This window comes from Fukomys damarensis, unplaced genomic scaffold, assembly GCF_012274545.1.
Source record: "Fukomys damarensis isolate Sample0158 unplaced genomic scaffold, DMR_v1.0_HiC HiC_scaffold_24, whole genome shotgun sequence".
Lineage (NCBI taxonomy): Eukaryota > Metazoa > Chordata > Mammalia > Rodentia > Bathyergidae > Fukomys > Fukomys damarensis.
The window spans coordinates 4,987,355-5,007,627 of NW_022900936.1; the positions used below are offsets into that span (position 1 = coordinate 4,987,355).

Sequence of the window (20,273 nt, forward strand, 5' to 3'; positions counted from 1 at the left end):
TCCTTCTTCTGTCCCTCCCTCCCTCCCTTCCTCCTTCCTTCCTTCCTCTTCCCCTCCCCCTTTCTTCCTTGTGTTATTTCACTTATGAGAATAAGATTTTTTTTTGCCCCCTCACAAACTAGGAGACCTCCTGTGACCAAAGTGAAGGTTCTTGTTCTTCAGACGAAGATGAATGGAAGAGTGATAGAAAAAGTGAAAGTTACAGTGAAAGTTCAAGGTATCTGTTTTTGTTTTGCTCTTTTAGGCATTTTGGTCACAGCCTTGGACAAAACTGTATTTGAATAACACTCAATAATCTTAAGAGTTTGCAAATGTGTTACAAATCAACATTCAGTTTTCAATATATGTAAAAGAAGAGGCTGGGCTGTAACTCAGTGGGAGAGAGCTTGCATTGCATCTGTGAGGCCCTGTGTTCGAATCCTGGCACGGCTTAAAAAGGTGGTTATGATAGATTTTTGCTGGGTGTGTTGGCATGTGATTATAATCCTAGCTATGCAGGAGGATAGAGTTTGAGACTAGCCTGACCATTTAATGGGCCTTGTCTCAAAATTAAAAAGCAAAAAGAATTAAGGATGTAGCTCAGTGGTACAGTCCCCTCATTTGAATCCCCAGTGCCTCATGAGGGTGGAGTGAGTAGTTCCCTGCATTAACGGCTGTCCCTGTAGACCTACTCGGAGGACTTGCAGTTGGCCATCATTTGACATGGCCATAGTAACCAGCTTAGTCTCGGCTGCATTTAACAAGAGGATTCCTGAGGTATGGTGAAGCCACTAGAATATTTCACTGCTGTTGTACGCGTTGCTCTTCTTTAGGTTTGGGAGTCACCTTTCATTGGATCAGAATGTCAGCCTGCTCTTATCTTGGTGAACACCACCTTCTGGCTCAGGGCAGAAAGTTGACTATTACTGTACTCTTTTCTACTCAGGCTGTCTGTAATCATGTCCAGAAAGTTCTGTCATCTAAATACCACTCTGACCATCTTAGTCTGGTTAGCTGTTTTCATCAATACTCTCTTGGTCCAAACCACAGTCAGACACACTGTGCTTTCGTTCTTGGTCTTCTTTTGCTCCATTTTGATTAGGAATTGGAACAGTGCTTCAGAACATAGGAATATTCAATTTTCTTTTAAATGTGATAAAACATAACGTAAAAACAACATCTCACCCATTTCAAGTGTGCAAGTCAGGGCATTCGTTTGTTTTGCAGTCTTCAGAGCCATCTTATTTGCAGAACTGAGACTCTGTGTCTGTTAAGTAGCAGTTTCCTCCCCTCTCTCCCTAGCGCCTGGCAGCCGCTATTGTCCTTTCTCTTTCTCTGTCTCTGTCTCTGTGCTGTCTTTTATTTCAGCTTTTCCTTAAGTTATAGATAAAGCAAAGCAGATGTTCTTAGAGGGTTTTTGCTTTTTGGTACTAGGAATTTAACCCAGGATTATTGCTCTGAGCTGTATCCACAGCCCTTATTTTTTATTTTGAGACAGGGTCTCACTGAGTTGCCCAGGCTGGGCTCAAACTCATCTTCTGCCTCAGCCTCCCGGAGTGCGGAGATTACAGGCCTGTGCCATCACACCTGGCTTCTTACAGGGTCTATAAGAAGCTATTTTTATAATAAATGCTTGTACCTTTTAGAAATGTGTTTTTGTGTGTATTTGTTTTTAAGGAGTGAGAGGTATATGGTTGAAGGTTGGCTAAAGAATGGTCCCAGTGGAGACCTTTTATCAACCTTTTCTGTGTTTGGTGAAGCGAATTATGGGCCAGGGGCTAGTCCTCGATTTCTTTAGCTCCTTCCTTGGATTTCTTGTCCTGTCTGACCCTTTAAAACTTTTTATCGGCGTGGCTTTCCATTGCTGGCCCCCACTCTCCAGCTCATGCGCAGCCTCTTCCAGACGACTGGTGTGTGTCTCCTCTTAGGGTTTTGTGTGATGTCTGCCATTTCTGGAGCTTTAGCTTTAATTTCCTGGGAGGGGCTTGTGAGCTGGGTGTACACGCTGTCTCGTGTTGGCTTTCGTCTGTAGTGACTGCAGGGGCTCATGGGAACTCTCAGGCTCAGGCTCATTCCTCGTTTCCATTGTCACTGAAGAGTGCTCTCTCTGCCCATGCTGTGACCTTTGGTCATTTCAGTCTTCTTCGGCAGCGTGGATAGGATGTTAAAGTTAGTTCTTACAGGCACCCTCCTACTCTTTCTCTGCTCTCTCACCCTCTCGGTCGTATGATTACCTTGCTGTGTAGCGCCTTAGACCCTGGTCCCACACAACCGGAAACGTTCTCCCTTTCCAGGGACTCCTCGTCTCGATACTCGGACTGGACAGCCGACGCAGGCATCAATTTGCAGCCTCCTCTGCGAACGTCATGTCGTCGACGAATTACCCGACTTTGTAGTAGTTCAGAGGATGAAATATCTACTGAGAATTTATCTCCTCCGAAAAGACAGAGGAGAAAGAAAGAAAGTAAGCCTAAAAAAGAGGTAAGAACAAGGTGCATTTTAAAGAATAACACGTATCTACCTTTTATAGAGGTGTTGTTTGCCATATCAACTAACCAGAAATCTTTGAGAAATCGGAGCCGGCCAGCCTGCCCGCCCCACACTCCCCTCCTTCCTCCTCTGCTGTCTCCCATCGCCCTTTTCCTTTCCCTTCCCTTCCCCTTCCTTTCCCCTCTTCCTCTCCCCCGTACTTGTGTGGTGCTGGCGATGGAACCCATGGCCACACCGAGGGAGTGCTCTACCGCTGACTCACACTCCTCCATTTATTTCTCTTTTTAAAAAAATTTTTTTTCTTTTTATTGAGTTTATTGGTACATTCTAGGTATACAGTACAGTTACATTCATTACTAGGATCTTGTACCTTTACATGACAGGTCCTGGTTCTCATTTTTTCCCCTTTTCCCTGCCCTCCCTTCACCCCCTCCTCCCCTCCCCATTTACAAACACTTTATTTCCATTTTTTCATTTTCTCATATTTTTTCTTTTCCCTTATTCCCTTTCCCCTACCCTTCCCACTTTCCCTACACCTTGAGTCCTCCACTTATTTCCATGTTAACGCTGTTACGTCAGCAGGAGTCACACACAAAAAATAAACTTACTTTGGGAGAGAGGGAGGGCAGGTGGGCTGTAGTTGATACGGAAAGCTTACCCGTGTGGCTTTTGGCCTGAGTGGACGCTTGCGTGTGCTTGGAACCAGAGTTAATGGTCTGGCGGAGTGAGCTCGGTGCCTCTGAGGGCCGACACTCGGATGGTACCCCTGTCACCTCTGCTTTATTGTGTGCGTTGGGAGTGAGTGTTCAAGAGTAGACTTCATCTACTGGAAGGGGAGGAGACGGCTGTCAAAGAACCAAAAGGCTTAAAACTTCACATCAGGAGATAGTCTTTGTGATTGTTAGCCTGCGGTCAGGTTCAGAGTGGAGTCTTGGTAGAAAAAGCAGTGTGTGGAAGAAGAGTTAGGTCGGAAATTAGCCCCTACCGTGGGGTGTAAGATGAAATGACCTTAGAAATTCTGGAAGTGCTGCTCGCAAAGCGCTGGGTTGATCTGCAGTGCCTTTAGAAGTGGCATGCTGCTGTCTGTGTTCAGGAACTAAATAACCAAGCTGTTTTTAAAAAGTGATCATTAGGGGCCGGGGATTTAGCTCAGTGGTTCTAGTGCCTACCTTGCAAGCGCAAGGACCCGAGTTCATCCCAGGTACCAAAAAAAAAGAGTGAAGAGTGATCATTACCTGATCGTGCCAAAAATAGTCATTGTGAGGGCTGAAGTTTCTTTCATTTTCAAGTAGTGCATGTTGCCTCTTTGTTTCTACTGAGCTATGTTCTCTTTTCCTTGCAGAGAGAGGGTGAGCAGAGGATGAGTTCAACAGAGCTTGAAAATATGGAACACTTACATGAATTTCATCCTCCAGTGTGGATAACGGACACCACACTTCGGAAGTCCCCCTTTGTTCCTCAAATGGGTGACGAGGTGAATGATTATACATGCAATATAAAATGTATATTGCACATGAGCTTTCTATTTTAAATGTATACTTCCTTTTTGTAGGTCATCTATTTTCGACAAGGCCACGAAGCTTATATTGAAGCTGTCAAAAGAAATAACATTTATGAACTGAACCCTAACAAGGAGCCATGGAGAAAAATGGATCTTAGGGTAGGTCAGTGGTACTATTAAGCTACTCAGTATTAGCTCATATGTAGTTCAGTTGTTATAAGTCCACTAAGAAACCCATTGGGAGTATAGTTCATTGCTCTCTCTCATTTTAAAAAATATTCCTGCTCTTAGCTGCCAACTCATAGATCTGGTGAGGTGGCTGGCCAGAAGGGTACATGTAATTCATTTGTTTTGAGTTAGCAGAGTACAAATAAATAAATACTACAATGTAGAGTCTCTCAGGGAGGCATTGTGTGGCTGTGGTATTATTAATATTAAAAATACTTGTACTCAAAACATTTTCAGAAGAAAAAATCAAGTTTTAAAAAGAAGATATAGCCAGGGATTTAGCTCAGTGGTTCTGCTGCCTGCCTCGCAAGCACAAGGACCTGAGTTCGATCCCTGGTACCAGAAAAAAAAAAAAAAAGAAGAAGAAGAATAGAAATCAGAAGGAAATTTATTGTCATGCATAAAAAATATAGTAATATATTTCCAGGGCTGGGGATTTTAGCTCAGTGGTTCCATGCTGCCTCGAAAGCACAAGAGCCTGAGTTTGATCCCTGGTACAAACAAACAAACAAACAAAAAAAACAAAAAAAAACCCAACAGAAACAAATAATATATTTCTAGTACTTAATCAGATTTATAATTTTCCTTTTTTGTAAATAATTTTTTAACAGTTACTGAAATTGCTTATAGGGTGTGTGTAGTGTCTAGGCTTTTGGCAATACAAATTGAAGGTGAAAAATTCTTAAGTCTTTTAAATCAGTGCTTTTACTTCTGTTAAAGACACAAGCAGAAATACTTGTACATTTATGAGAAAGGCAGTGCTTTTTTTGGGTTTTGGGGATTGAACTTGGGTGCTTGTGTTCACGAGGTAGTCTGTGGAACCACTGAGCTAAACCTCTGGCCCTAAAAAGGCAGTTTTATCTCCTCATAAAACAAGAAATTGGGGGAGTAAACCCCAAGTACCGTGTCATAGTGAATCATCGTGTCATGGTGCGTCCCCACATCAGCTGCTGTGTAAAGCCTACCTTGTAGTTGAGGTTTGTTGGATACATTTTCGTAATTATTACAAACAGGTGAGTTGGAATATAAAATTCTGTTGTGATTGTAATAGCAAGATTTTGTCATTGACTGTGTGTGTAACCTAAACATAAGCATCAAAATACAATGGTGATTAACCGTGGACTAGCATTATGAGTATTTTTTATACTTTTACATATTGGGATACTTTTAATAACTTTAGAAAATAGAAGAAATGATTTTAACAGAGATAGCTGTCCTTCAAGTTTGTACATGCTGGTCCTGTTTGAGTTTTACTTTGTATACATTTCACTCACTACTGAGTTACCAGGGAATAGTCAGTCCTCATTATTCAGGGATTTCGTTTTTGCAAGTTGCACACTCGCTGTGAATTACTTAGAACTTTTGACTCTGTACTCATGGGCTTTCTGGTCGTTCCTGAACATGTGCAGAAAGGCAGGAAGTGCGGATTGCCCGAGACTGTGCTCCTGTCATGGCTGAATGGGACAGCTCACTTGCCTTCTTTCTCGTTTCACTTCTTATCTGTAGCCAAGTTTTTAATGCTATGTGTTGCTCATGTTTGTGATTTTTTTCGTTTTCTTCCTCTTGGTGACTTTGCTTTTTATCATGGCCTCCATGCATAATATTGAAATGCTATCTTAATATCCCTACGGTGGCTGTGGTAGGTCCTAGGACCTGCCTGATTCAGGTGTGAGTCACAGTGCATTAGATGTGAGTTCAGTGTCAGTGAAGAAACACATTGTTCATGTGCCTTGAGTGGGAGCACATGAAAGCCATGTGCTGATCAGCTTGCTAATGCTGTGTCCTGAGTCTCAGGGGAGCCGGGCTTTGGCTTTCCTGTGGGCACCGTGATCTGAGCTCTAGTTTAGTTTTCTAGGCAGATTTATACACAGAACTGCTGCAAATGAGAATGTATTTCAGTATAATAATCCAATATAGCGTGCTTTTTCCCTGTTTTTAAAAAATCCACACATAAAATTATATGTATTTATGAGGTATGTTTTAATAGATGTATATATTGTGTGACATTGAAATCAGGATAAACGTAACTGTCTCAAACATGTATCATATCTGAGGTAAAAACATTCTATTCTTCTAGCTTTTTTGAAAAGTTGTTTTGAAAACTTGATATTGTTGTTACCATTCAACATATGTGCAATAAGAAACCAGAATTTCATTCTCATCTCTGAACAGTTTCAGTTGGCCCCCCTTTGCCTGTCCCTGTCCCCTACTCTCCCCCGCCTCTAGTGGCCACTGCTGTACTCTGAACTCCTCTGAGATGGACTTTGTCACAGAGCCCTCATGTGAATGAATGAGACTGTGCAGCAATTACTGTGTCTGGCTTATTTCACTTAATATAATGACGCCCAGTTCTGTACATATGGTTGCAAATGACACTGTTTCATCCTTTTAAAAAATTGTTTATTAATTTTGGGAGACAGTACAGGCTGGCCTTGAACTTGCTATGTAGCCCTGGCTGGCCCAGAACTTGAGGTTCTCCTGCCTCAGTGCTGGAGTACTAGTGCTGAGTGCTGGGATCCAGCTTCATTGTGTTTGTACTATATTTTCTTCATCCAGTTATCAGATGATACATTGTTTCGGTTTCTTGGCTACTGCTAATACTGCTGCAGTAAACATGAGAGTACAGAATGTCTCTTTACCCTGATTCCACATACCTAGTACAGGAATTGTTGGATCATATAGTAGTTTCATTTTTAATTTGGAGGGGGAACTGCTGTACTGTTTCCATGATGGCTGTGCTAACTTATATTCTCACCAACAGAATGTAAAGCTCCCTTTTCTCTGTATCCATGCCAGCCCTTGTTATCTTCTGTTGTAGATAATAGACATTCTTACTGGTTTGGGGTGGCATCTCACTGTGGTTTTGGTTTGCATTTTCCTTACAGTGATGTTGTATGCTTTCCTGCACACCTCTTGGCCTTTTGTATGTCTTTTGAGAAGTGTCTGTTCTGCTGCCTGTTTTTAAATTGAATTGTTTTATTGCTGTTGAGTTGATTGAGTTCCTTATGTATTTTGGATATTAGATTCTTGTCAGATGTATAGTTTGCCTTTGTTGTCTACCATTTTGTAGGTTCTCTACTCTGTTGTTTCCTTTGCAGTGTAAAAGTGTTTTAGTTTCTTGTAATTCCATTTGTCTTTTTTTCTATTGTTTTCTCTGCTTTTGGGAGTCGTGTTCAAGAAATCTTTACTTTTCTAATGCCTTGAAGCATACCCTTATGTTCTTCTGTGTTTGCATAGATTCAGGTCTTTCATTTAAATCTCTAATCTGTTTTGACTTGACTATTCTGTATTTTAAGAGATTTTTAGGTCTGTTTTCTTTCTTTTTTTTTTTTGAGACAGGGTCTCACTCTGTAATTCAGGTTGGCCTTGAACTCACTATGCAGCCCAGGCTGGCCTCGAACACACGGAGGTCCTCCTACTTCAGCCTCCTGAGTGCTAGGATTACAAATGTGCAGCATCATGCCTGGCTTGTTTCCATTTTTCTGCATGTGGATATCCAATTTTTCCAGCAGCATTTATGGAAGAGCCTGCCCTCTCTCCCTTGCAGGCTCTTAGTTATCTTTATCAAAGCTGGTAGTTGCAGACATATGGGATTTACTTTGAGGTTCTTTATACTGTTCCATTGGCCAGTGCACATGTCCATATGCCAGTACCATACTATGTTGATTACTACAGCTTTGTTGTATATACTGGAAACAGTGTAGTGGCTCCTACTTTGTTTTGTTTTTTTCTAGAGATTGCTTTGGCTCTTTGAGTTTTACTGTAGTTCCATATGAGTTTTAGGGCTATTTTTTTTCTTGTTTACTGAATAATGTCACTAGTACTTTGATAGGGATTACATTGAATCTATAGAGCACTTTGAGTGTGTGGATATCTTAGCAATATTAACTCCTCAAATCCGTGAATGTGGAATAACTGCAATATTTTTGGAGTTCTTTTCAGTTCCTTTCATAAGCATTCTTTCTTTTTCCTGTAGAAATCTCACCTGTGGTTAAATTTATTCCTAGGTTTTTTCTTTTTGGTGGCTTTTGTAAACAAGATTGCTTTCTTGGATAATCACATGGAGTGTTTAATGGGTGGATAGACCATGATCGATTGTGTCAATGGGGAGGGCTGGTCACAGCAAACTCATTGGTGGCTGTTCCCCAGGTGACTATGTGCCCCTTCACTGTACAAACCCTTGGCCTGCAGTGGCTCACAGGATATAGTGGATTTTCAACAGATGCCGTTTCTTGGATGTATTAAGCAGGAATGTAATACAATACCAACTTCTTGTAGAATATTTATGAATAAGCAAAATGTGAATACATCTTGACTACATAATGTAAAATTATAGAAGTAAAACTGTGTATAAAGAAAGCAAGAAGGAAATATGTTGGATTGTTAATAGTGGTTGTGTTTAGATAGCAAGCTGATTGATTACTTATGTTTTCATTCTTATATTTTTGCAGTGTATTTTCTAAAGTGAGTATATTTTTTATATTAAAACTGTATAGGGCCGAGGATGTAGCTCAGCGGTGCTGCACCTGCCTGGCAAATGCAGGGTCCCAAGTTTGGTCCCCGGTACCAAAGACAAAACAAAACAAATGTATAAAGTATCTGTGGTCATTACTAAGATTAGCAAAATGATGTAATTGATGACAAATTAAACTTGTTTGTTGATTCGGAAAATTATGAGTTTGCTTTAATTCGGCAGTAAGTGGAGAATTACAGTATTAAAGAAATATTCATCTGTTTAAGGATCAAGAATTGGTCAAAATAGTTGGAATACGGTATGAAGTTGGGCCCCCAACGCTCTGTTGCCTTAAACTAGCATTTATAGACCCTGCAACTGGCCGACTAATGGATAAATCTTTCTCTATTAGGTATGTATTATGTTTTAATGTAATTTTTAAAATTTAGATTTTTCCATCCTGCTGATTTGCATGCTCTTCCTCTTCAGCAGTGTACTGTGCAGGTTGAGCTTTTGAAGGATGGGAGGAAGCCCCATAATCATGTAGGCCTGTCAAGCAGTAGTAAGGCAGAGACGGTCTGTTTTAGATGGTTTTCCATATACCACTTGCCTGGGCAGAGAATTCCTACTGGTCAGGGCAGTTGCTTCTGCCTTCATTTTAGATGGAATTTGGGAGTAAATACTGTGTTGTGCTACATTGGTGGCTGTCCATTATGGCCATCACTAACTATATGTGGCTGTCGAGCACTTGGAATGTGGCTGATTTGGACTGAGTGTATGTTGTAAGTGTACATGTTCCATCTTAAAGGCTTGGAATGAAGGAAGAGAATGCAAAATACCTCTTTACATATTGAAGTAATATTTAAGATATATTTGGTTAAATAAAATACATTGCTTTCTTTTTACCTTTTTGAAATACAGCTAGTCAAAAATTTAAAATTATATATTTCTATTGTATTTCTTTTTTGATAATATCTATTCTGTAATAATTTTTAATTCTTGTCTAGATACCATGATATGCCGGATGTTATTGATTTTCTTGTGTTGCGTCAGTTTTATGATGAAGCAAGACAGAGAAATTGGCAGTCTTGTAAGTCTGTCCTTATTTTTATATGTAGCCTTAAAATTTATTCTTTCACATAACTGAGCTCTCTTTTTGATTGTAGCCCTCGTAATTATGTTGTATATAGACATGTAAAGTCTTGAAGGAAACATAAGTGACCTACAGATATATTCTGCTTAGGACTTGTTATCGATGGCACTGGTCTGATGCAGACTACCAAAGCAGTTGTTCCTCTGTCCTTAATGGTTTGTGTCTTACTTTTACCCATCGAGATAGGCTACAGTAGACTTAACTATATCCTTTTAGACTTCCCCATATTACATTATATATAGTTGTCGTTAATATAACAGTGGTATAACTCCACTAGTATCCTAGGATCTAAAATGATCAGAAAGTTGAAAAATAATTTCAGATTTAACACTGACAATGTTCTGGTATACCAGGGTATTTTATCTTTGTTACAACAACCTAAAGTTGAGTGGAGTGACTTGGAAACCAGTCCTTTGGGAAATAAAGTTTGTACATATTTATACTTTATAACCTTGCTATAGGTAATATGGATTGGTAGACAAAGCATTGACCTCAGCCTATGTGCTTGTGACTTGAGTATGATTTTGTGACAGACGATCCCTCATTCAGGGTAAGATTGATGACTAAGCCAGGCTAATGAGGTGGCACGAGGCAGTGGCTCTGTCCCGTCCCATAGATGTGTGTGTGTCACTGTCTTGTTGGAGTGCTTCCAGGGAGCCCGTGTGTAGGCTGAGCTCATTCAGGAGAGATTATTTAAGATACACTGTGGGGTCTTGATTCACAAACTTATTTAGTTCTTTCTGCAGTTCTGGTTGCAGAATTTGTTCCAACCAGAATTGTGGAGTTAATTCTGGGACCAGAGTTGTGGAAAGAATTGTGTCTGTGAGCCAAGTTGCCACTGTGTTAAGTTTTTAACCAGGCTTGCCCTCTGGTATACACATTGGTAGGTAATGTTAGGTCTTCAGTAATCTTTCTAGGTTTTCTACATTTTTCTACAGGCTACGAGTAGGTACATTATAGGTAAGGCTGCTCTTTCAAATAGACTGTTCTTAATAGTAATGACTGTATTAAACAGGATTATTTTGGGATTAGAAATAGAACATTTTTCTGAAGAAAATCATTTAACTACTAAAAAAACAATAACCAGAAACCAAAAGCCAGTGGAATAATGTGAGAATTAACAAGTCCCACAGGCAACTCTCAAGGACTTTTAAAGCTTCTGTGCTGTTTAACTTTTCAGATGATTATTGGGGCTCCCATTTTTAGCAATAATTAAAAATTTTAAATAGTTTAAAACTTAATTCCTTTGGGGGGGTGCTGGGGATCAAACTCGAGTCCTTCCACTTCACTTGCTAGGCAGGTGGCGGAACCACTGAGCCAAATCTCTGGCTCCAAATTTAATTCCTTACAGCAAAGAGGAATCTCCAGTTGCTGTTTGTAATTTTAGTGGCTTTTGATTTTTCTGGCTGAGAAATTATTATGCCAGACTTTTAATACTAAATTTTAATTCTCTTGTGTTCCATAAAATCTTAACCTTCTTGCCTGGAATCTGAGCAGCATGGCTAGAGGAAGTGGCTTATTTTTATTTCTACAGTGTAGTTTTTTAATCCTACTCTAAAAAGAACAAAATGAGCTTATAATATTTGAAAAATGTTGCAGATTTCCATGGCAGGCCTTTGCTGGATAGGTGACTTTCTTTGCTGTTTTGTTTTGAAAACAATGCAGTGGATGGGAAAGAAAGGGTACAGTTAAAATAGTAGTCTTGTCTTTTTTTGCACTGCAGACATGCACTAATAAAAATCTTACATGGCCACAAAATTTTAAAATGGGCTAATGTTATTTTTAAAATGTAATCTTTCTTTTGTAATATATGTAAACAAAGGAAATGCAATTTATTTTAGTAGTTGAAATTTGGTGCTCTTGGAAATATCTTTAGAAATTCATATCTCCTAAACCATTTAAGTCAGTTAAATTTTTATTTCTGCATTTTTATTGGTTTGTCTAGGCACCCTCCTAAGATCTTCTTTCCTACTTTTGTATTATGCCAAGGCAGTAGAATAAGGGGATATACTTCCAGTTCGGTTAAATGCTGTTTTTCATTGAGTGATTTTTAAGAATTAGAACATTATTTTATGTGGAGTTACTTATATAGTAACAACTTTAACCATAGTCAAATCATCATTACTGTTAAAAACTTGTTTTATTCTTCAGGAAATTTTAGGTATTCCATAAGAATTCATTATGAAACATATTTTGGAGTGGACTCTTAAGTGAACTAAATAACAAAACTTCATCGTAAACCATTTTGCTATATGTTAGCTTACTGCGTGGCTCTTGGTCGTTAGGGTACTGATGAGCGCAGTGTATCATTTTTACATGTATTTTAGCACTGAAGATTGCTGGAGTATGTGGAAGAATTATGAATTGCTCATTTCAAAAGTGAAATACACTGTTCTTGGATTTCTTTTCTTCTCTATCATATGGTATTTCATTGTTAAAAAGTGTTAAAAATGTTAGCAAATGGATCCCTCAGACTTGATCATTTATCTTACAGGTGACAGATTCCGATCTATTATTGATGATGCTTGGTGGTTTGGAACAGTGTTAAGTCAAGAGCCCTATCAACCACAGTATCCTGATAGTCATTTCCAGTGTTACATTGTCAGGTTTGTATACAGAGGAAGACTGACCACTTATAAACAGTTTGTGTGTTAGGTTGTTGAACGACCTATATGTTTCAGGTTATACGTACTTTTTCTGTCATTAAGTCTGTCAGGCTGACCTCTGGAACGTCTCTCAGACGTGTCTGAGTTTCCTATTCACTGGTACTCCTTTGTTCAGCTGCTGCTTGCCTCCTTGGTCTATTTCTGTAGCCCCTAATATGTTTTTTGTGTGTAATATTGTCACGGTCATCTTTTAGGAGTAGATATTATATCATTAATCTTTGAGAAAACCTTTGCTTTTCTTTGGCTAGGGACTGAAAGGGCTTTGGCTGTAATATAAAGTTCACTTAGTAAAACCTTTTACTTTGGGTACAGACTACTTGGGGTTTCTCATTTTCTTCTTAAATGTGACATTTTTATACTTTACAAAAACTCATGTATCCTTTACAGATATTTAGAGCTGATATTTATAACTTCATTGCATTTATTTGCTTTCTTAATAGATGTCTTGTTTTTATGTACAATTTATTTTTTTTAATGAAGGGTTAACCAGAGTTTTGTTGTTGTTTTTAAAAACAGGTGGGACAATACTGAAATTGAAAAACTTAGCCCATGGGACATGGAACCAATTCCTGAAAATGGTATGTATTTATTAAACAATGAAAAGGTTTTATCTTTATATAGTTTTTTATTTATTTTGCTGATGCACATCATATTGAGTACATTTGTCTTTTCTCATAAATGCGTTACTCAGAACTTTGCTAAGAGAAGACAACAGAATTTTGTGTGTCTGCCTTACTGGGGGCTGAATCTAGGACCTTCACACTGAGCCACCGCCTCTATTATTTTTTTTCTGAGATAGGGTCTCACTAAGCCACTGAGTTGTCCAGGCTGGGCTTAAACCTGCCTCAGCCTCCCAGAGTGCTGGGATTATGGGCTGTGCCGAGTCTGTCTGTCTTCCCTTTGCTTTCAGACAGCTTGATTCTAGCTAGCTGTCTTAGTAGTGTTAGCGCTTCTCATGTAACCCTCCTTTGAACTCTTGCTGACCTCCTCTGCCTAGCCCCCACTTCCTTTTTCACATTCACAGTCTGTTGCCCTGTTCTTCCTTCAAGGAAGAGATGTAACTTGACTTCTGTGTTCTGCTTTCCACCAGCCTGTACCGTAGTTCTGTGGATTTTCTGTCCTTTTCTGAACAGCAGCCCTTCTTTCTTCCAGCACATGGTGTCCTACTACTGCAGCCTTCAGGAGAGTCTGATATTTATTCTTAGTCCCTTTCCTCCAACAGTTTTATTTTTCTCCTCCCTTTCTCTGGTCATGTTTAGCTGTCTCTGCTGAATCTTTCACTTGGCTGTACTGGACATTTTAGCTACTGAATTATTTCCCTCTAGCTCAGCCTTTCGGAAGGGTGCTGTGTGTCTCTTCTCTCTGTTTCTTCATTGCCAAGCTCCCTTTTACCATTTTGCCTGCATCCTAAGACACCAGAAATCTCCTCTCTGAGATATAGCTGTGCCTGTCTCAAGGGCTCAGCCCTTTCTCCTTGTTTGTTCCCTGTCATGTTTCCTCAGCCACGGCCCAGCTTTATTTTGGAAATAAGGATTTTTATGAAAATAAGGATTTTGTTGAAATAACTTTTTCTCGTAGCTGCACCACTGAAAAGCATTGACTCAGATTTATCTTCCTTTGAGCATAGTAATGTACAAATAGTACCTGGTTGTATGAGAAGATTTTGCAGTGTATAAACATAAAAGATAAGTAAAATCCAGCTTTTTATTTTTATTTTTATTTATTTATTTATTTTTTGAGACAGGGTCTCACTATGTAGTCGAGACTGACCTGGAACTCACTATGTAGTCCAGGCTGGTCTCGAACTCATAGCGATCCTCCTGCCTCAGCCTCCCAAGTGCTGGGATTACAGGTGTGAGCCACCACGCCCGGCTTCCAGCTTTTTAAATGAACAGTGTTTTAGATGTGCAATTAAAAATGATAATGGAGTAAAATGTAGGCTCAGTAAACCAAGATACAATGCAGATGTGCAGATATTTTCCCGAGTACTATGGTTGAGAAAAAAAATCACTAAGAGGGGAAGATAAACTTTAAAGTAATTTAAAAATACCAGACTTAAAAATGTTACAAAAAGAGTACAAAGAATTTCTGAACACCTAGATTTCCCATACTAGTTCAGAAGCTGTTATTCTGGTAACTCTCGCCGACAGAGCGCGATCGTCTGATCCAGTCTGCGGATTGGCTCTGACCGTCCGCTGCTGTCCTTGTGGACGGGTCGTCGGAGTGAATGGCTCTGCTGTAGTCTCCTTTAGTCTAGCACCTCCCCCAGTCTTCCATTGTCTTTCATGATCTTGGCACTTTCACTGGACAATTATTTTATATAATTTCCTGTTGGTTTGGTCTGTGATATTTCTGCTTACTTAAATCCAGGCTGTGCATTTTTAACAAGAGTATCAGAGAAGTGTTGTGTCCCCAGTGCATCATTTCAGGAGATGCGTGTTTTCCTGATAGGCTGAGGATACTGAGGTCTGTCATTTGTTTATGATAGTATCTGTGCCTTTTAAGAGATACTTATTGACATCTGTTACTCATTTTTAATTGGTATACTTTATCGATATCATAGTTTCATCTGTTCCTTTTATATATTATCTGTATGTGTGGGATTTCTTTTTCTTTTTAATTTTTTTGGTAATGGGGATTGAACTCAGGACTTTGCGATTGCGAGGCAGAGGGTGGAACCATTGAGCTAAATCCCCTGCTCTGGGATTTCTTTTTTTAGCTTTCCATTAGTTCATTTTGGGTAGTTGTTATTGTATGTCTTCAGGTTTATTAATATTTTCTTCTAATTTGCTCTCATTACCATCCACTAGATTTTTCACCTCACACCTTTTCTTGGTACCGGGAATCAAACTCAGGACCTTGTGCTTGCCAGCCCGGTATGGCACCATTGAGCTACATCCCCAGTACACGTTGTTTTTTTAATCTATGGAAGTTAGATTTAGGTGTGGGTTTTTTGTTTTTTGTTTTTTTCATACCTCCTTGCTTTTTTTTTGGACAGTGCTATTGAATGCTCAGGCTGGCCTCAGACTTTTGACCCTGTCTCAGCTTCCTGAGAAGCTGGGATTACGGGTGTGTGCCACTTTGCTCAGCTCCCTGGCCCTTTTTAAGTACCATTCCTCATATCTCATTCTTGCAGTTGTTTTTCTTGGCCCCCTGCCATTTTTCACACTTGAAGGCTGATTGGTGGTGTTGAAGGGAGGAAAGGGGAATGGGGGAAAAAAAAGAGGATTCAAGATACATCGTGTACAGGTACAAATTCCCCTGATGAATGTGATCATTGTTATATGTAAATTGTACCAATAAAATAAAAATGAAATGAGCATAGCACTTGACAGGAACTCTGCAGCTCTCTCCTTCCCAGTTTCTTTATTCTCCTTTGACTTGGGGTACTGTGTGTTAACTCTGCTGGCCCTGCCTGGGGTGAATGTCTTGCACCATGGCAGGGCTGTTCTCTCAGGGAAGCTCGTGCAGTCTTAGAGCTCACCTCAGTTGTGTCTGTTCACCATGGGATTCTTGTCTTTGGTTTAATTTTAATTTTCTTGAAAACCATTTTTTTATGAGAGAGAGAGTGTGTGTGTGTGTGTGTGTGTGTGTGTGTGTGTGTGTGTGTATGTTACCCTATATGATATATAGATTTCCTATGAACTAATGAGTACCTGTTCTGTGCTAGGCATCCATCATTCTGAACAACTCCACGAGGCAGAAACTTTTTACTGTTCCTGTTTAGTAGGTGGATAAATTGAGACTCAAGTTAAAAATGTGCCTGTGCTGTAGGTTTTAGGTGGTATAGGTTTAATATGAATTCAGAGTCTGACTTTCATGAATCTGTTTTTAGAACACTTAGTTACGTCATCTGCTTATATAGCTTCTTTGCCTGTGTGTGTGTGTGTGTGTGTGTGCACGCGCATGCACGCGCATCTTTGGGTGTGTGTGGGTGTGTGTGAGGGGGTTTTGGGGATTAAGTCCTGGGCTTGGCATATAGTAGTCAGGCACTTTACTACTTAGGTATGTTCCCAACCCTTTTTATTTTGAAGCAGGGCCTCCCAATAGGCTGGCCTTTTGTGATCCCCCTTCCTCAGCCTCTCAAATATCTGGCTTTGACAGTTCTATACCAACATTCCTGGCTTGCCTTTTTTGGATTAGATAAAATATTAGAAGCATTACTCTGAAATAGATTGTGAAAATACAAAAATTGTGACTTTTTAGAGTGGCAGGATTTATTCCCAATATCTTTTATATTCCTGTAGAAAATAAAATTGAAATAAATTTTCTTTGCTGGAACATGAATTATAAGCTTACTGGAATCATATACTTTAAAAATTTTCTATCCCATAATTATGGGATAACTATAAGACTACTTTAAGCTAAAATAAGCCTTTTCTCCTTAAAAAAATAATAAAAATGCTATCCTTAAGACTTAGCTCAGTGGTGCTGTACCTGGCTCACAGCCTCAGTGTCCCGAGTTCGATCCCTGGTACCCCGGGGGTGGGGTACGATGACTTAACTCTGATAAACCACACCAAAGCCTTGAAGACCCTTCACAGAGATATTTAAGCAATGGGTGCTATGTATAAAATGGGGTTTTAACTGATGTATTTCATAGAGTAAAAGCTGCTATAAGTATTCTGTCCATTTTTTTTAGCTTAAAAGCTATTAGAATTATGCTCTTCTCAGTGCCTCTGTCCCTTCATAGGAAGAATGCTCTGAATAAACCCATAGCCAACATATAGTATATTCCTTATCTGAGTTCATTTAATAAATAAAGTATTTTGAGCTTCCACATAATTTTCATCTTTTTACCCAAGTTTAAAAAAAGCCCTCTCTGCTTTGATTGCACTTCTTTATTAAGAGAATTAGCATTTCTCATGTTCACATCATTTTACCCATTTTTTCTTTACTATTTAAAAATTAATTTTTGACTGTATCTAAGTTTTAGGTTTTTCTTTTGGTTTTTTGAGACAGGTCCTCACCTGTGTAGTTGAGACTGCCCTGGAACTCACTATGTAGTCCAGGCTGGTCTTGAACTCACAGCAATCCTCCAGCCTCAGCCTCCTGAGTGCTGGGATTACAGGTGTGCACCACCACGCCTGGCTGAGTTTTAAAACTTTAGTGTCAGATTGTGTTTTCAGAGGTCCCTGGGTTTTCTTTGAAGAACTAGACTGAAAAACTGTGAAGTTGGTGCTGTAGTTTAACTTGTTTCAGGTTGGATTGTATCTGTATCTAATTTAAGCAATTTGGTAATCTCAGTAATTTTTTAAAGTTGAACTCTTATTGTGGAGGTAACCTACTTTAGGAGCTTTGAAAATTTAATTTTTATGTGGTTTACATTTGGGTTTTCAGTTTTATTTTTCCTTTCCTTTCCTTTCTACTTTTTTAAAAATGGGATTTGTAGTTGATCCACCTGAAGAAGTTGGAGCGAGCATTTCTGTTACATCAGATGAGCTAGAGAAATTGCTCTACAGACCACAAGATGGTGAATGGGGTCAGAAATCAAGAGATGAAGAGTGTGAACGGATTATCAGCGGTATAGATCAGCTGTTGAATCTTGGTAAGTTTTTTAAGGAAGAAATTTTTCATTTTCAAGTTTATCATAGAAGAAGACATCTCAAAATAGCAGCATGATGAAGTTGTGTTCTTCAGTATAGCTCCTACTTGTTACCTTATGATTTGTAGTGTTATATGTAGTTCTGTCTTTGAAAAATTTATGTAGCAAGTCCATGTAGAGGGCCGGGGATTTAGCTCAGTGAGGCTGCTGCCTGTCTTACAAGCACAAGGTCCTGAGTTCGATCCCTGGTACCAGGAAAAAAAAAAATTCCACATAGAGGTAATGGATTTACTGATGACGTCTCTTCTGTCTTCCCTAACAGATATAGCAGCAGCCTTTTCAGGCCCGGTTGATTTGTGTACATATCCCAAGTACTGTACCGTGGTAGCTTATCCAACCGACCTGTACACAATTCGAATGAGACTCGCTAATCGATTTTACAGGTTAGTGGAAAACTACTTTGAAAATAGTTTAAAAGCTCTTTGGTCATACCAGCTGAGGTAAAAAATAGAGGTAGTGAGTAGCAGATGATGCTTTAAGAGTTTTGACTGGCTGCTTAACATTATTTTCTGTTTCATTTTCTTTATGATGTATTAGATGGCTTTGGATAAAATAACCATGTCTCAGTCTTCAATCTTTAGTAGTGTGTTTTTCTTAGAAATTATGTTAAATAGCTAGATTTTTTTTAATTGAGTTTATTGGTACAATCTAGGTATACAATACAATTACATTCATCATTGGGATTCTGTACCTTTACATAATAGGTCTTGATTCTCATTTTTTCCCCTTGTCCCTGCTGTCCCTTCACCCCCTCCTCCCCTCCCCATTTACAAACACTTCATTTCAATTTTTTCAGTTTCTCATATTTTTTTCCTCTCCCTTATTACCTTCCCTCACCCTTCCCACTTTCCCTACACCTTTAGTCCTTTACTTCCTATTTCACATTATTAATTATCTCATTAGGATCCTGTGTACTATTACAGTTTTTGCACCAAAGAAACTATTCGGTATTTCAGTTAAAAAACAATCTCTGTATGAACATTAAAAATAGGGAACCCTAAAATAAAACTAAAAAGGAAAGTAAAAGAGAAAAGGCAATGATGTAACATTAAAATAATCCTTAAATCTGGAGATGAAAATGGTCCCTGAACATATTTAAATTGCTTCTTGCTCTTATAGTCTTATTTTTTTTTTCATTATTTAGAGAATACTTTATTAGTTGCTGTAATCAAACCCACGTAGATATGACTTTACATATTTAGTATGCTGTGTTACCCCCGTACACATGGAAAAAAATAAAAATAAAAATAAATTAACATTTCTAGACCAATATGGCTGTCCATTTCTGTACAATGCCAACTCAACACAGTAAATTGGGATGACTTTTTCCAAAGTTGGCAGCACCATTAAAGTTTCCCAAAATTCAATTTATATATATATATGTATATATATTTATATTTATATAAAAAGACTAATAATAGTATGTTATACATCGACAGCAGCAACAGCTTTTCCAGGTTCTGCAGTCATCTGAACAAAATTATAGACATTCAGCACATTCCATTAAAAACAAAACAAAACAAACAAAAAAAAAAACAAAGAAAAGAATAATATCCAGAAAACAGCAAAGTTCTGTTGCTTTTGTGGTACTTGGGACCATTTTTATTTTATTAGCATCTTAATCATCATCTGGAAAGAGAACATTCTAGAGTAATATCATTAAATGTAGCTCTGATAAAGCATGATCCCTACTATGTTTCATAAAGCAGATACAAGATATTTTATATTCATAGAGGTATGATACAGTACCGTCCTACATCGATAATACTAGAATCAGTTTTGGTTTGAAATTTACTTTGTCTGCAAATAAGATTGCTATCCCTGTTTTTTTCTGGGCTCCTGTCACATGGAGAATTGTTTTCTATCTTTTCACTTTCAGTCTATGGGCTTCTTTTTGCACTAGGTGTGTTTCTTGTATACAACATATTGTTGGATTTTGCTTCTTATTCCATTTTGCCAGTCTATTTCTCTTGATTGGTGAGTTGAGGCCATTGACATTGATGGTTATAACTGATATGTACTGTCTTATTATTGACATGTTATTGGCCTTTTGTTGACTCTTTACTTTTTCACCTTCTCCTTTTAATTTCTTGCCTTGCCTATTTGATTTGCTCTGTTGGGCCTCCTGATGTTGTTGCCTTCATTGTCTTTTTCTAGGATCTTGTTTAGAATTCCTTGTAGTTCTGGTTTGGTATTCA

At 38.7% G+C, this 20,273-nt stretch overlaps 1 protein-coding gene across 1 annotated transcript in view; it reads left to right on the top strand.

The window, feature by feature from the left end:
- The window catches only part of Brwd1 (bromodomain and WD repeat domain containing 1), a 111,797-nt gene that overhangs the window by 61,358 nt on the left and 30,166 nt on the right, over positions 1-20,273 (top strand). The window contains exons 18-27 of the mRNA XM_010636538.2: positions 123-217; positions 2,274-2,460; positions 3,812-3,943; positions 4,022-4,129; positions 8,939-9,063; positions 9,659-9,741; positions 12,299-12,410; positions 12,987-13,048; positions 17,863-18,018; positions 18,338-18,458. Of these exons, the coding sequence (XP_010634840.1) occupies positions 123-217; positions 2,274-2,460; positions 3,812-3,943; positions 4,022-4,129; positions 8,939-9,063; positions 9,659-9,741; positions 12,299-12,410; positions 12,987-13,048; positions 17,863-18,018; positions 18,338-18,458 (1,181 nt within the window). The remainder of the gene's footprint in view (positions 1-122; positions 218-2,273; positions 2,461-3,811; positions 3,944-4,021; positions 4,130-8,938; positions 9,064-9,658; positions 9,742-12,298; positions 12,411-12,986; positions 13,049-17,862; positions 18,019-18,337; positions 18,459-20,273) is intronic.